Here is a 13714-nt window from a genome sequence, read left to right as displayed (position 1 = left end):
TAATAATAATAATAATAATAATAATAATAATAATAATAATAATAATAATATGTTGTTGAAAAGCATTTGTTAATCAAGCCCAAGTCCCAAAGCTAAGGAAAACCTCCATTTTTTTCCGGTGTTCTTTGCCCTGGGGAAGCACCACTTAAGCAAGAGCACCTTGTCCAGTTAATCTGAGCAATGGTGATGCTCTAATTAAATATTAAATCTAATTAAATATTAAATATCATTCAATTCGCCCCTGTGTAGCTAAACCAGGAAATTCCTGGCAAAAGGTGAATATTGAGGAGGATGGTGATTTGGGGATGGTAAAATCCCACAGCATCTTCGTGGCAGAAGGTGAACCATGAGGAGGAGGATTTGGGGATGGTTTATTAAAACAGCTCCTAAAGGAAGAGCTCATGAGGAGCAGGAATTTTCCAAGCAAGAGGTTGGGAGGAAAAATGAAGTCTCCTGGGTTGTTACACCTTATCTAAACTCCCTTTGTTAGGAAGCACAGTCCAAGTCCTCTGGGCTGTGACCACCTCAGGGGACACAAAGTACCTGAAACTCAGGACATGAGACTTTGCTTTCAGCCTTTTTTACCAGCCTGGGGTAGAAGGTCTCTATTTTTATCTTGTGCTGGTAACAAATGGTCACCTCTCTTCTTCTTTCCACCTTCCCCTACCAAGTCACCTTGACAAGTCCTAGTTGCCAGCGTGGGAAGTTAAAAAGACAGGATGTCCTTTCCCTGGGGGAAATCTTGGACACTGGCTCAGCTGGACAAGTCAGAGAATCACAGAATATCCTGAGTTGGGAGGGACCCCCAAGGATCATCCAGTCCAACTCCTGGCCCTGCACAGACACCCCAATAATCTCATCCTCTCCCTCCAAGCGTTGTCCAAACCCTCCTGGAGCTCTGGCAGCCTTGGGGCTGTGCCCACTGCCCTGGGGAGCCTGATCAGTGCCCAACCACCCTCTGGGGGAAGAACCTTTCCCTGAGATCCAACCTGACCCTCTCCTGACTCACTGATGCCGTTTCTTCTGTCTACAACAGGTGATTCCCACCTCAGGGCAGGGCTGAGGGAGGTGGGACAGAGACAATGACCTCAGAGAGGTCACGAAATTGTACAACTTTGTGAAGTGCTCAGTGTGATCAAGACACTCAGTGACTCCAGAACCTTCCCAGAACACTCTGGGGCTAAAACCATTCTTCCCACTGGATGAACTGGGAAAAGATGAGCCCAAACTTGTTCTAGAAGTGAACACCATCCAACCCTGAGATGACACAATTAGCTGGAGCAGAACCCTGTGTATAAAACCCTGCCTGTTCTTTGACCACATGACACAAGACGTGCAGGTCCTCAAATAACTTATTTCCTCACTAAACAGCTTCGTTCGTGCGTTGCTTCACTCTTGAGGGAAAACAAAAAAAAACCCCAACCAAAACCCAACCCCGGGCACGCTGTGGTTGGATTTCAAACGAGGAACATCCTCCCGACGACGGGGCCTGTGCATCATCCCCGTCCTGCTCCACAGATCTTTATCTCCAGCTGCCTGCACAGAGCCCTGCCTGCACATCAGCAGTGCCCGTGGCCAAGGGGACAACTTCCAAGTGCCACCGGAGAGCCGGAGGTTCGGGCTGCATTCCCGGCCGGTGCCAGGCACAGAGCGGGAAGCGTGGGCAGGAATGTCGCTCCCTGCCACGAGAGGAGGTCACATCCTCTCAGGTGACTCCTCTGCCGGCTCTGCTGGCACATCAGCACGGAGCAGCCACTTCTGGGCTTCAGAGATTTTCAGCAATACAGAGAGGTAGGAAATTTTTCCAGCTCCTACTTCGCCAAATACCCAAATTTGTGGAAAAATAAGGCCCAGAGTTCTTTCTTTCTAGTTTTTTTTTTCCAGGAGCCCATCAAACCCTCTCCATGTGCTTTTAGTCTCTTTTCACCTTTGGACTGGTGGCCCTGTTTCAAAACTGTGCCTACACCATTATTAATTCAAGATCATGGAATCCCAGATTGGTTTGGGATTGAGGAAGGGACTTTAATGAGCATCCCGTTCCACCCCCTGCCATGGGCAGGGACACCTTCCACTGGCCCAGGTTGCTCCAAGCCCCATCCAACTTGGCCTTGGACACTTCCAGGGATCCAGGGGCAGCCACAGCTTCTCTGGCAAATCCATTCCAGTCCCTCCCCACCCTCCCAGCCAACATTCCTTCCCAATATCCCATCTAACCCTGCCCTCTGGCACTGGGAAGCCATTCCCTGTGTCCTGTCCCTCCATCCCTTGTCCCCAGTCCCTCTCCAGCTCTCCTGGAGCCCCTTTAGGCCCTGCAAGGGGCTCTCAGCTCTCCCTGGAGCCTTCTCTTCTCCAGGGGAACTTCCCAGCTCTCCCAGCCCGGGTTTGACTGGTTTGACTCTGGTTTGACTGACACATCCTTCTCCTCTGTGTTTGGACATCCCTCACCACAGCCAGCCACAGAAACATCGGAATTTTTGATAACAACCTGGTAGCAAAATTATTTCCTGGTGGGGCGGGGGGAATCTCAGCGGCAGGGAACAACCTCCAACCACTTCTGAGCCTCCCTGAGACTGCTTCGTTTCCCCCAAAATCCCTTTAGAAAGGGGGTGTGGGGTGGCAGCTGGAACCTTTCTGGCTTTGAGGACAATTCCAAGTTCAAGTTAATTCCCCACCAAAACCCGCCGTGGCTTTGGCGAGCTCGGGCTTGGTTTCCGAGAGGAGGCCGATGAGCTGGAGCTCATGGAGGGTTTGAAGGGAGACAAGTGAGGAATTCTGGGTGAGGGCAGAATGGAATTGCCTACCCTCTCCCTCGTCTCGTTGGTGAGGAACTTGGCACACTCGCTGTAGTTTGCCCAGGTCCTGTTGTTGCCTGGCACCAGCTCCCAGCTCCCGTTCAGGTCACACCGACGGTAAGCGTGGCCTGTGGAGAGAGGGGACACACAGAGTCAGGGCCCAGAGCCCGGGAAAAACAGGAGAAAACCACTCCAGGGGTGGATCCCACCAGTCCTGGTGTGTCCTGCCCGCTTCCAAGCTCAGCTGCAAGAACCAATTCCCATCTCCACGGAAACCTTATCGACCTTCTGGCTGAGAAACCCCACAGAGCATTTTAATAACCTACTCTTAGTTTAGGGTCAGATATTGGGTCTAAAAATCGAGGAGAGAAGCTTTGAAAGCCCCAAATCATCCTCAGAATTAATTGCAGTTCTCTCTGGGAAATAAAGGGGGATTTATTGATGCTGCTCTTCCTTTACAGGCTCAGGTCAAATCAAGGGAGGTTTTTCTCTGGTTGCTTTTCTCGCGGGGAAGGAGGAAGAAGAGGAAGCAAAGTTTCCTCCCGGGATACAGCTGGCAGATGGGAATATCCATGCTCAGAGGTCTGTGTGGGAACCAGGGCATCAGCTGTGTGTTAAAATCCCTTCACAGGAAACAGGGATGAAACCACTCAACAAACCTGTCTGTCCCGGGACTATGGAGGGAGAGTTGTTGGGAACCCTCCAGGAAGATGGAGAGGGACTTTTACAAGGGTCTGGACTGACAACAAAACTGGGAATGGCTTCAAACTGACAGGGAGTAGATTTAGGTTGGATATTAGGAAGAAATTCCTGGCTGGGAGGGTGGGGAGGCCCTGGCACAGGTTGCCCAGAGAAGCTGTGGTTGCCCCTGGATCCCTGGAAGTGTCCAAGGCCAGGTTGGAGCAACCTGGGATAGTGGAAGGTGTCCACTGGGGTGGACTGGATGATCCTTAAGGTCCCTTCCATCCCAAACTAGCCTGGGGTTCTTTGTTTCCATCATGTGAGGCCCTTCATCTGACTCCCACACCACCTGACTTGCCCTTGGGCCTCAGTGAGGTGAGGAGTCCATGCCATGTTGGAATATCGAGGGAAAAAGGGGTGGATTCCACTAGGGAAGGATTGGATCGGAAAAATTCCCTCTTGGAAAGGGCTGCCCAGCCCTGGCACAGCTGCCTAGGGCAAGGGTGGAGTCCCCACCCCTGGAGGGATTTCAAAGCCCTGTGGATGTGGCACTTGGGGACATGGTCAGGGGTGGCCTTGGCAGTGCTGGGGGATGTTGGACTCTGATCTTAGGGGGCTTTTCCAACCTAAACTATCCAATGATTCCATGGCAGCTTGTTCCTCCTGGTCTCTCAGGTGGAGAGCACGGGCAGGCTCTGTGAGAGGTGAACTGGGTGAGCTCCCAGTCCCTCACAGAGAAGCCAGGATGTGCAACCAGGATTCCTGGGACTATCATTCCTTGTTTTCTGAAAGCAGCACCAGTGCTCTGCTCAGAACAGACAGGTTTAACTCCCTAATTTTTCCCTCCTTGGGGAGAATAGAGACTCCTTTAGCTCTGAAAATTCCCTGAGGGACAAATGTGTTCCAGCCCTTCTCCAAACATTCCCAGACTCCACGGCACCATCGGAGAGCCCAGAAAGGAGCTGCCTGAGGGGAAGGGAGATAGGGAAGAATTCCCACCTTCTGCTTGCTCCTGCTGCTCTCAGACACCCAGAGAGGGCTCTGGGCAGGGAGCAGGGACTGGGATTAACAAGGAATATAAATGGGAAGAATATCTTGGGGTTTCTCTTGTTACCCAGAGTTCGTGGTGTCAAACAAATCCAGGTTGGTCAACCAAATAAAAAATCAGCATCAATCAAATCAAAAAATCAGAATAAATCAAATAAAAAAATCAGAATAAATCAAATAAAAATCAAAATCAATCAAATGAAAAAATCAGAATCAATCAAATCAAAAAATCAAAATCAATCACATAAAAAAATAAAAATTAAAAAAAAAAACCAAAGACTTGAGCTCTGTCAGGCTCCAAGTGGTCGCAGAGGTCAAGTTTTGTGGATTTACAAGCCTGGATTGGTTTGATGCCACAAACTCTGTGTAGCAAGAGAAAACCCAACATAAGAGTTGGACTCGATGGTCCTTGTGGGTCTCTCCCAACTCAGCATTTTCTGGGAGTCTGGGACTTAATCTGAAGGCTGTGTTTATTGTGTTATTATTAATTATTAATATCTAAACCACTAGATTAATATCGAACTAATATTAATATATAAAACAAATATTAAGATATAAAACAAATATTAAGATATAAAAATATTAAGATATAAAACAAATATTAGTATCTAAAACTAATATTAGTATCTAAACCGAATATTAATATTTAAAACTAATATTAATATCTAAACTACTAATAGTGTTTAGAGGGTTACAAACTGTGTGGGGCACGTTTCTTTCCTTCCTTTTCCCTGGGTTTGCTCCTGCTGGGAAGGGAGTCACCATGTGATGACAAAGGGATGCTAAAGGTGGTTTGGAATGTTGTGACTGCCAGGAATCTCCTTCCTGAGGGCAACACCCACCTTTGTGGTTGAAGTCGTAGATGTACTCGGGGCAGGGCATGGCCACCACCTTGCCCGGGACACCTTCGGGCCAGCAGACGATGCCATCCCACTCAGGGAGACAAAAACCATCTGGGGGAGAGAACAGAGACAAGGAGGAGTCACTGCACCCTGCACAGGTGACACGGATGTCCCGCTGCTTGGAGAAGGCTCTCTCTGGGAAAAGCTCTCAGTGCTGCTGCTCAGTTTGAGAAATCATTGAGAAATCACGGGGAAATCATTGGGAAATCACTGGGAAATCATTGAGAAATCACTGGGAAATCATTGAGAAATCACTGAGAAATCATTGAGAAATCACTGAGAAATCACTGGAAAATAATTGAGAAATTGATGGGAAATCATTGGGAAATCACTGAGAAATCACTGAGAAATCACTAGGAAATCATTGAGAAATTGCTGGGAAATCACTGAGAAATCACTGGGAAATCACTGGGAAATCCCTGGGAAATCATTGAGAAATCACTGGGAACTCACTGGGAAATCATGGAGAGATTGAGAAATCACTGGGAAATCACTGAGAAATCATGGAGAGATTGAGAAATCACTGGGAAATCATCGAGAAATCCCTGGGAAATCCCTGGGAAATCATTGCCATTTTCTTCTTAGTGTTTGGCTCCAGAAGGTGCAGGTTCTCCCAGGTTTTATTTTGGGAGGACACATGGCATCCAGCCCTGGGAACAGCAGCAGGAGGACGTGGAGTTGCTGGAGTAAATCCAGAGGAGGTCATGGAGATGCTGCCAGGGCTGGAGCCCCTCTGCTCTGGAGCCAGGCTGGGAGAGCTGGGGGGGTTCCCCTGGAGAAGAGAAGGCTGCAGGGAGAGCTGAGAGCCCCTTGCAGGGCCTAAAGGGGCTCCAGGAGAGCTGGAGAGGGACTGGGGACAAGGGATGGAGGGACAGGATATGGGGGAATGGCTTTAACTGAAAGAGGATGGATTTAAACTAGATATTAAGAATTAATTTACTATGAGGATGGGGAGGGACTGGAATGGATTTCCCAGAGCAGCTGTGGCTGCCCCTGGATCCCTGGAAGTGTCCAAGGGCAGGTTGGACAGGGCTTGGAGCAGCCCTTTGAGGTCCTTCTGAAGGGCTGCCCAGCTCTCAGCTCCCACAGCTCTGTGTCCTCAGTGACCTCCTTTGCTTTAGCCTTGGTGAGCTGCAGCCACCCCTTCCAATCCAGCTGCACCCACCTGAGGGTGGGAATTCAAATGCTCAACCTGGTGGATCTGCCCCAACTCTGCTTCCAGAGCAGCATCTTCCCTGTGCTGGAGTTCAGGGAGGGGTTTGTCAGCAGCTCCTGGCAGAGGATTCCCTGTGAATCCAAACAAACCAGAGCTCCCCCAGGAACAGAACCAGCAGCAGGGCCAAGATCTCAGCAGGTTTCATTAATATCAAAGCCTTCCCCACCTTTTGACCAAACAGCCACTCATCCTTTAGCAGGAACCTTCCCCAAGGTTAAAGAACAATCCAGGATTGCTTGGCCTGGTTTGGAGCTGCCGCCAATAATTCCCTTTACTTGGATTTTAGGATGTGAAAAACAGCAGGAAAACTCGTGGCCCAACAGCTGATTTCTTATCTTTAAATTAGAATGTGGATGGAAAGGACCGGATTAATCCCTGCCTTTCTTCCAAGGCACCAACTGGGAGCGAGGGGAGAGGAGCTAAAATTCCTCAGCATCCCTGAGATAAAAAAGAAATCGAAATTTATTGTGTTTTCCCAGCTTCCAGTCGCAACAGGAGAAGAATAATATTACATTTCCTATTCATGAGAAGCGGGAAAGCCCTTCCCTTTGGCTCCTCATGTTGCAGGATAACTCAAGACTGTGCAAACCCAGTTTATTTGTTTTTCAGTCCTCTGGAAGGTTCAAAAGAAAAAAGGAAACAAGACAAACAAACAAACCCGCAGCGCCCCACAAAATTCGGATTAGGACAAAATGTTATTGTTTTTTGAGGTCTTCTCCTGCAGACGGGAAAGTAAATAAAGATTTAATTTAGGCCTCGATGTGGTCTCGCTGAAAATAAACCCAATTCTTTGGGATGAAATAAATTGATTGGGGGAAGCTTTGAAATGAGCACTGGGGAGAAGAAACAGTGAGGGGGAGAATGTTGGTCCCAACCTCGTGCTCTGAAATGCTGAGGGATCGTGGGGTTCTGCACCCCAGAGAGAGCCCTGGCACTGGGGCCGGGTCCTTTAGGGACAATGGGCACAAACTGAGATGCCCAACCAACCCATTTTGGGTAAACACACACAAATCTGCCATTAAAATAACCCCTTTCCCTCGCAAATAAGCTCATTTATTAAAAAAAAAAAACCAAGCCATCTTGAGGCAAACTGCAACACCTCCTGCCCAGAGCGAGGCCTTCGCTAATAACAGTGGAAAAATCTCCCTCTTCCCCCACAAAACGTCCCATCTCCTCTTCCAAACCAGGCAAAGACAAGCTTTTAATTCACGGGTGAAAAAAAAATAAAACATCCACCCCTCAGGTCTCGCTGGTTTCTGGGTGGGAATTGTGGGAATTTCGCTTCATCCCCTTCCAGGTTTTAACTTTGGGGTGGCATCAGCCTGCCCAGCACGGCTCAAATGGAATATTTGTCGAGGGAGAAGAGACATTTTAGGGTTTCCTGTTCTTCCCCAAAGGCTTTAATCCAGAGGCTAAATTTAAGGAAAAAAAAAAAGGGGGTGGGGGGGTGAGAAAAGAAGGAAACCAAATGCTGGCGGGGGGAGGAGTTTGGGGTGTTGCTTTTTTGTTTTGTTTGAATATTTGGGGTTTCCAGAGGCAGCAGATGACGCACAAATCCCAGGTGGAATCTCATTGGATTGGCTCAGCTCCATGTGGGGCCGTCCAGGTCACCTCATGGATCAGGATCCGTGGCTGGGACACCCCTGGGGACAAATAATCCCTGGGAGCTGTCCCAGGAGGAGAAGAGGAAGCTCAACCTCAACTGAACTGCCCTAAAGCTAAAAGTTAACATTTTTAAAGTGGAAAAAAAAAAAGGAAATTTGGGGTTTTTACACATAAAAAGTGGGTCGTTATTGCTGAAAAAATTTTGGATTTTATGATTTTTTTTTTTGCCTTTTTCTTTGCTGGGACTTTCCTTTGGACTCTCAACCCTGACATGTTCCCACTACCCAGAAATTCTTGGCACATCTACTGTTTCCCCTTGTGTTCTTTAGTCCCTGATTCAAGACTTACAACCAGCCTAATTAAATGAGATCAATCAATTAAATGAGATAAATCAATTAATTTAAAGAAATCAATTAATTTAAATAAATCAATTAATTTAGATCAGTCAATTACATTAGATAAATCAATTAAATGAAATTAATAAATTAATTTAGATAAATCAATTAAACTAAATAAATTAAATGAGATAAATAAATTAAACTAGATAAATCAATACACTAGATTAATCAAATTAGGTGATGAAATCACAGCTGATTTCTCTCCACTGAACAAGATCCTGCTGATCTGTGGTAGCAAACATTTGAATGCTCCACTTGACAGTGGATATTCCAGGACATTTCCAATGGAAATGAAACCCAAGAAAGCCAGGGAACATCTCTTCCCCAAAACCCCCCATCAGCCATGTTGAAAGGAGACAGGAAAAGTGAGCAGAGGGAAAAGGACAATTCCAAGGGGAAGATCAGGAGATCAAGGCCTTCCTGCTTCCAGAGGGGGCTGGAATGTGACTCGAGGCACTGGGAAGAGCTCCTGGAGTCCCTGTACAAGTGGGATCACATTTCCCACTCCAAGAGCCGCTTTTGGGGTGTCTCTCCCTCCCAAATCCAGGTCTGTGCTGGAAGGATGACCCACAGAAACCCTCTCCTCAAAAAAAAAAAAATCTCCTTTCCCCTCCTTGTTCTGGTCTCACAGTGTGTCCTCCTCACTTTGATTAATTCATTTATATCCTGCGATTTCCATCCTTTAGGGATGGAGCTGCAAGGTGAGAGAGGGAACAGCAGATTCCAAAATGAAGGTGCTGATCCATCCCCTAAGACTCCTGGATACCTCTGAAATCTGCATTTTTCCCTTTCTAAAATGTCCATTAAATGAATATTAAGGAAAGTTGGAGAAATCCATGAATCCATGACAAATCAACGCCCTGACTGAGCTGATGGGAACCTGCCAGTTTATCCCAGGAAAACAACAGGCTCCTGAAACGCCCTCAGGGACGTGATGGGCAAAGGAGGAGGAAAACCCAGGTCCCCACTGCACTGCAGGAAGCTCCAAATGTGTTTTCCTCATTCCCAAAGAAATCTGGAGGCTTTAAAGAGAGAGAGATGACGGGAGGGTCGAATTCCACTCCAGTGGTGAGATTTGTCCAAGGATTTTCATCTGCTCCTGCCCACCTGGATTGGAGTCTTTGCAGCCTCACCTCGAATTGCAGGACAAAAGGAAAGGTGGGTTGTGGCTTGGAGGCAGGAGTGGAGAATCCAAAGCTTGGAATCCAAAGCTTGGCTCTGCCACAGACCCTCCTTGGAGGTGGGAGGGGAGGTGTTGTACATCCCTGTGCCTCAGCTCCCGGGAATTCCAGCCCTACCAAACTTCCAGGCCACCTCAAGTGACATTTCCCTCTCTCTAAAAAAAATCCATAAAAAGATATCAAGGTGTCCCAAATCCCCCTCTCTGCTTCCAAAAACACCCACCAGGGGCTGGTATGGAGCGGATAAATCACCACACTGTGCTGTAGCCACAGCCAGGTGGGGGCAGGAGCTATTCCAGGTGGGAATTTTTGGGATTTAAGCACTGAGTGGGCACACACAGCCCTTGATGTGAAGTGGGAGCAGTGGGATAAATCAGCTGGGATTTTCCAGAGCTCAGCAGCTCTGCAGGTAACGCTTGACGTGGCCCCTCTCCCACCAACACCCCCCTCTCCCGGCCCTGCTCCTTTCCCTGGGCTCTCTCCCTTGGGTTTGTGGCTGCAGGACAAAGCAGATCAGGAAGCTGATCCAGCTGGAAAACAAAGCTCCTCCAAAAAAGCTCTTCCTCAGGTCGATCCACTCTGCCAATCCTCAGGTGCTGAAGGGGATCCAAAAGAGCAAAGGAAGTCCCGGGGTTGGTGACAACCAAACTGGGCTCTGGGAGGGTTTGTGGGGGTGGAATCACATCCCTGGAGGTGCCCAAGGAACAACTGGATGTGGCACTGGGAGACAAGGTGGGCACAGGGTGCACTTGATGGTCTCAGAGGGCTTTTCCAAGCTCAGCGATCCTGCGGTTCCGTGAGCTTGGAGCGTTGGTGGGAGCAGGTTTGCGGGAAGAGGTCCCCAGAAGGCTCCTTGGAGAAGCAGATCTGCCTGCACAAGGGCACCCCCCAATCCCTCATGGCTTTGGGAGCATCCCTGGTGCTCACAGCCATGGGTTCATCTCCTAAATTCCTCTTCTTTCTCCACCCACAAGCTGGAACACTGAAGGTTCAGGAGCGGAGGATAAAACCCCGGAGCAGGGATGTGGAAGTACTCCAAGTGTTGCAGAGTTTGCTCCAGGATCTGGTGCAAAGCAGCTCCAAAACAGCTGTGGGGTCAAAGACTCTTTTCCTGTGACCCTTGTGGTCAAGAGTTTCCCTGGAGAGACGTGACTCCCGAGGCCAAAGCCACTCCTTGTTGACCTGGGTCAGGGATTTTAAGTAGGGACTTTCTCCTTTCCCAAACATCCCCAGCACTGGGATTTCCTCACTGGCTTTTCCTGTCTGCGGGGCTGTGCCTCCATCAGAGTCGCTCCAGGATGTGGGATAGGATGGTCCCAGGAGGATCTTGGCTCTCCAGGCAGATTCCTTCAAGCCCAGCTGAACGTGGACCTTCCCCTTCCCCGCAGCTCTGCAGAAAAGGCCGGAGAAGTTTCCCCCTTGGATGGCTGGAGGAAGTGCTTCCCTGAGGATCTCCCCAAAACTGCTGCCTCACTGTGAGCTGGGCCTTTTTCCTTCTTTGGAATGACAAACCCAGCAGGGATTTGGACACAGGAGACAACTGGAAAACACCCCCAGGGCTGATGTTGCTCCAGGTCACGACCGCTCTGCCCCCGATATCTGCAGCTGGGGGCTGATGCATCTCCGTTGGGAAGGTGATGTTGCCCTTCCCAGGCTTTTTTCCTCGAGTTCTGGAGCGAGGGAAGAGGGAAAGGGATGAGATCCTCCATCTGACAGCCCCACCTGGCCTCGGGGGATCAGCAGAACAGACACCAGGCCCCAGTTTCTGCACCATCCGAGGAGGAAAAGACTGGAGCAACCACTTTTCTAGTGTCCAAGGGCATCTGTAACCTAAAAATCTGGGAATGGCGGCTCTTCTGCAAACTGGGAAGAGCTTTTCCAAACCAAAAAACCTTCTGCTGTGCTCACAAAATCCTTCCATCATCCCAGAGAACGTCTGGCAGCTCCCTGCCTCGTCCGTGAAGCAGTGGCAGGAATTCCTGGGGTGTTCCAGCCTAAGGAAACATTCCTTGGGAAAGGTTCAATCAGAAATCATTCTGCCTTCCCATCTCACAGATTAATTGGATCTAATTACCTACTTGAATGATTGATTTAAGTCTTTCATCGCCTTCCTACTGAGAATGCTGCCATCAGGGTGATTACTCCTCTCGGATGGAGCCTGAGCTTTAATCCCTGAACAGCTTTTTCCCAAGGTAGGACTTGTGTCCAGGAGACTAAATGACAATATTTTAGATTTCCTTCTGCTCCAGTCACTGAACCAGGTCTCAAAACAGCACCTAAAAAGCCCTGGGGGTTGGATCCTTTGCTCTCCCTGGGACAGAGCCCAAAATCTGGTTGTCAGTCACATCCAGCTCCCCATCCCTTCCCGAACTGCTGCTGACAGTTAAGGAGGGATCAATACCAAACGCAGGGAAAAGCTGGAGCAGCTGGTGTTTCTCAGATGTCCCCTGCCCCCAGGGTGGGCAGGTGGGCCGGGGACAACAGAAGGAAATGCCTCTGCATGTGCGTTTTTAATGAGGTGTTAATTGGGCAGCGGGTGAACGGGACAAAGCAGCAGCAGAGGATGTGGCTTGAGGGTTTGGCTGATGGGAAGCAGGAGGCTGGGAATCAAAGGAAAACAGGGCTTTTGGGGCCTCTTGCTGTCGTGTCCAACGGGAGAGGGACACCAGGTGGGTAGGGAACTCTGCTCTGGGCTCAGGGCTGGATTTGGGGGTCCTGGTTTGTCCCCTTCTCTCAGGGAATGGAGGGAGAGGGGCCAGGAGCCCACCCGGGACTGGCTGGGTGGGGTGGGGTGGCCCAGCTCAGCCCCAGTGCCAGTCATTAAAGTCATTAACACATGGGAGTGAGGAAAGAACCCCACGGGAGGGGGGATTACTGGGCTTCCCACAGGAGAGAGCTGCTCCTGCCTCCTCCCTCCAGCCCCACAGCCCAAAAGAGAAGGGAAGGGGAAGGAAGAGGCTGAGCTGAGCTTGGGCCCTCCTGAGGAGAAGAGAGAGAGTGTTTGGCAGAGGGAAATGCAGAAGGGGTGTTGGAGGGAGCCTTTTCTGCACCGCTGGGGGCTGGTTGGGAAGGATCTTTGGAATTTGGATTAGGGAATGAGTCCAGAGGAGGCCCTGGAGATGCCCCTAGGGCTGGAGCCCCTCTGCTCTGGAGCCAGGCTGGGAGAGCTGGGGGGGTTCCCCTGGAGGAGAGAAGGCTCCAGGGAGAGCTGAGAGCCCCTTGCAGGGCCTGAAGGGGCTCCAGGAGAGCTGGAGAGGGACTGGGGACAAGGGATGGAGGGACAGGACACAGGGAATGGCTTTAACTGAAAGAGGATAAATTTAGGTGGGATATTGGGAAGGGATTCCTGGCTGGGAGGGTGGGAGGGACTGGCATGAATTTCCCAGAGAAGCTGTGGCTGTTCCTGGATCCCTGGAAGTGTCCCAGGCCAGGTTGGACGGGGCTTGGAGCAACCTGGGCCAGTGGAAGGTGTCCCTGCCCATGGCAGGGGTAGGAACTGGATGATCTTTAATGTCCCTTCCAACCCAAACCACTCCAGGATTCCCTGATCTTGGCAGAGCTGATGTTCCCTCCCGTGCATTGCTGGGGCTTTGGGTACAATCCCATGACTTTTGCACCCTCCTGACCCTTTTGCCTTTGGAATTCTGTTGCAGAAGAACATGACAAATGTGACAACTTTGCTTCCCAACATCCTGTGCTGAAAGATCTTCCCCAAACCCAATATTTTGGGGTTCTTCAGCCGCCGAGCTCCGTGTGTGGGGCTGAGGGGAAGGGCTGGGACAGACACAGAGGTGTGAGAGATAAAATATGGGGTTTTTATATATAGGAGTATCACAAAGCTGTAAGATATCCAAGTTCCAAATGGGACTGGGTGTCAGGGTCTTTTTTGGCC

The 13714-nt window shown here is 49.7% G+C and overlaps 1 protein-coding gene across 1 annotated transcript in view; it reads right to left on the bottom strand.

Annotated features, from left to right (window-relative positions):
• Positions 1–7629, bottom strand: part of PTH1R (parathyroid hormone 1 receptor) — a 38264-nt gene extending 30635 nt beyond the window's left edge. Inside the window, exons 1-3 of the mRNA XM_027704873.1 lie at positions 7626–7629; positions 5363–5557; positions 2802–2920 (exon numbers count right to left, since the gene is read on the bottom strand). Coding sequence (XP_027560674.1) covers positions 2802–2920; positions 5363–5557; positions 7626–7629 — 318 coding nt within the window. The remainder of the gene's footprint in view (positions 1–2801; positions 2921–5362; positions 5558–7625) is intronic.
• Positions 7630–13714: the final 6085 nt, after the last annotated feature.

The sequence above is a fragment of the Neopelma chrysocephalum genome, unplaced genomic scaffold (assembly GCF_003984885.1).
Source record: "Neopelma chrysocephalum unplaced genomic scaffold, ASM398488v2 Primary Assembly neopelma1_295, whole genome shotgun sequence".
Classification (NCBI taxonomy): domain Eukaryota; kingdom Metazoa; phylum Chordata; class Aves; order Passeriformes; family Pipridae; genus Neopelma; species Neopelma chrysocephalum.
This window is presented reverse-complemented; position numbering and strand designations above follow the sequence as displayed.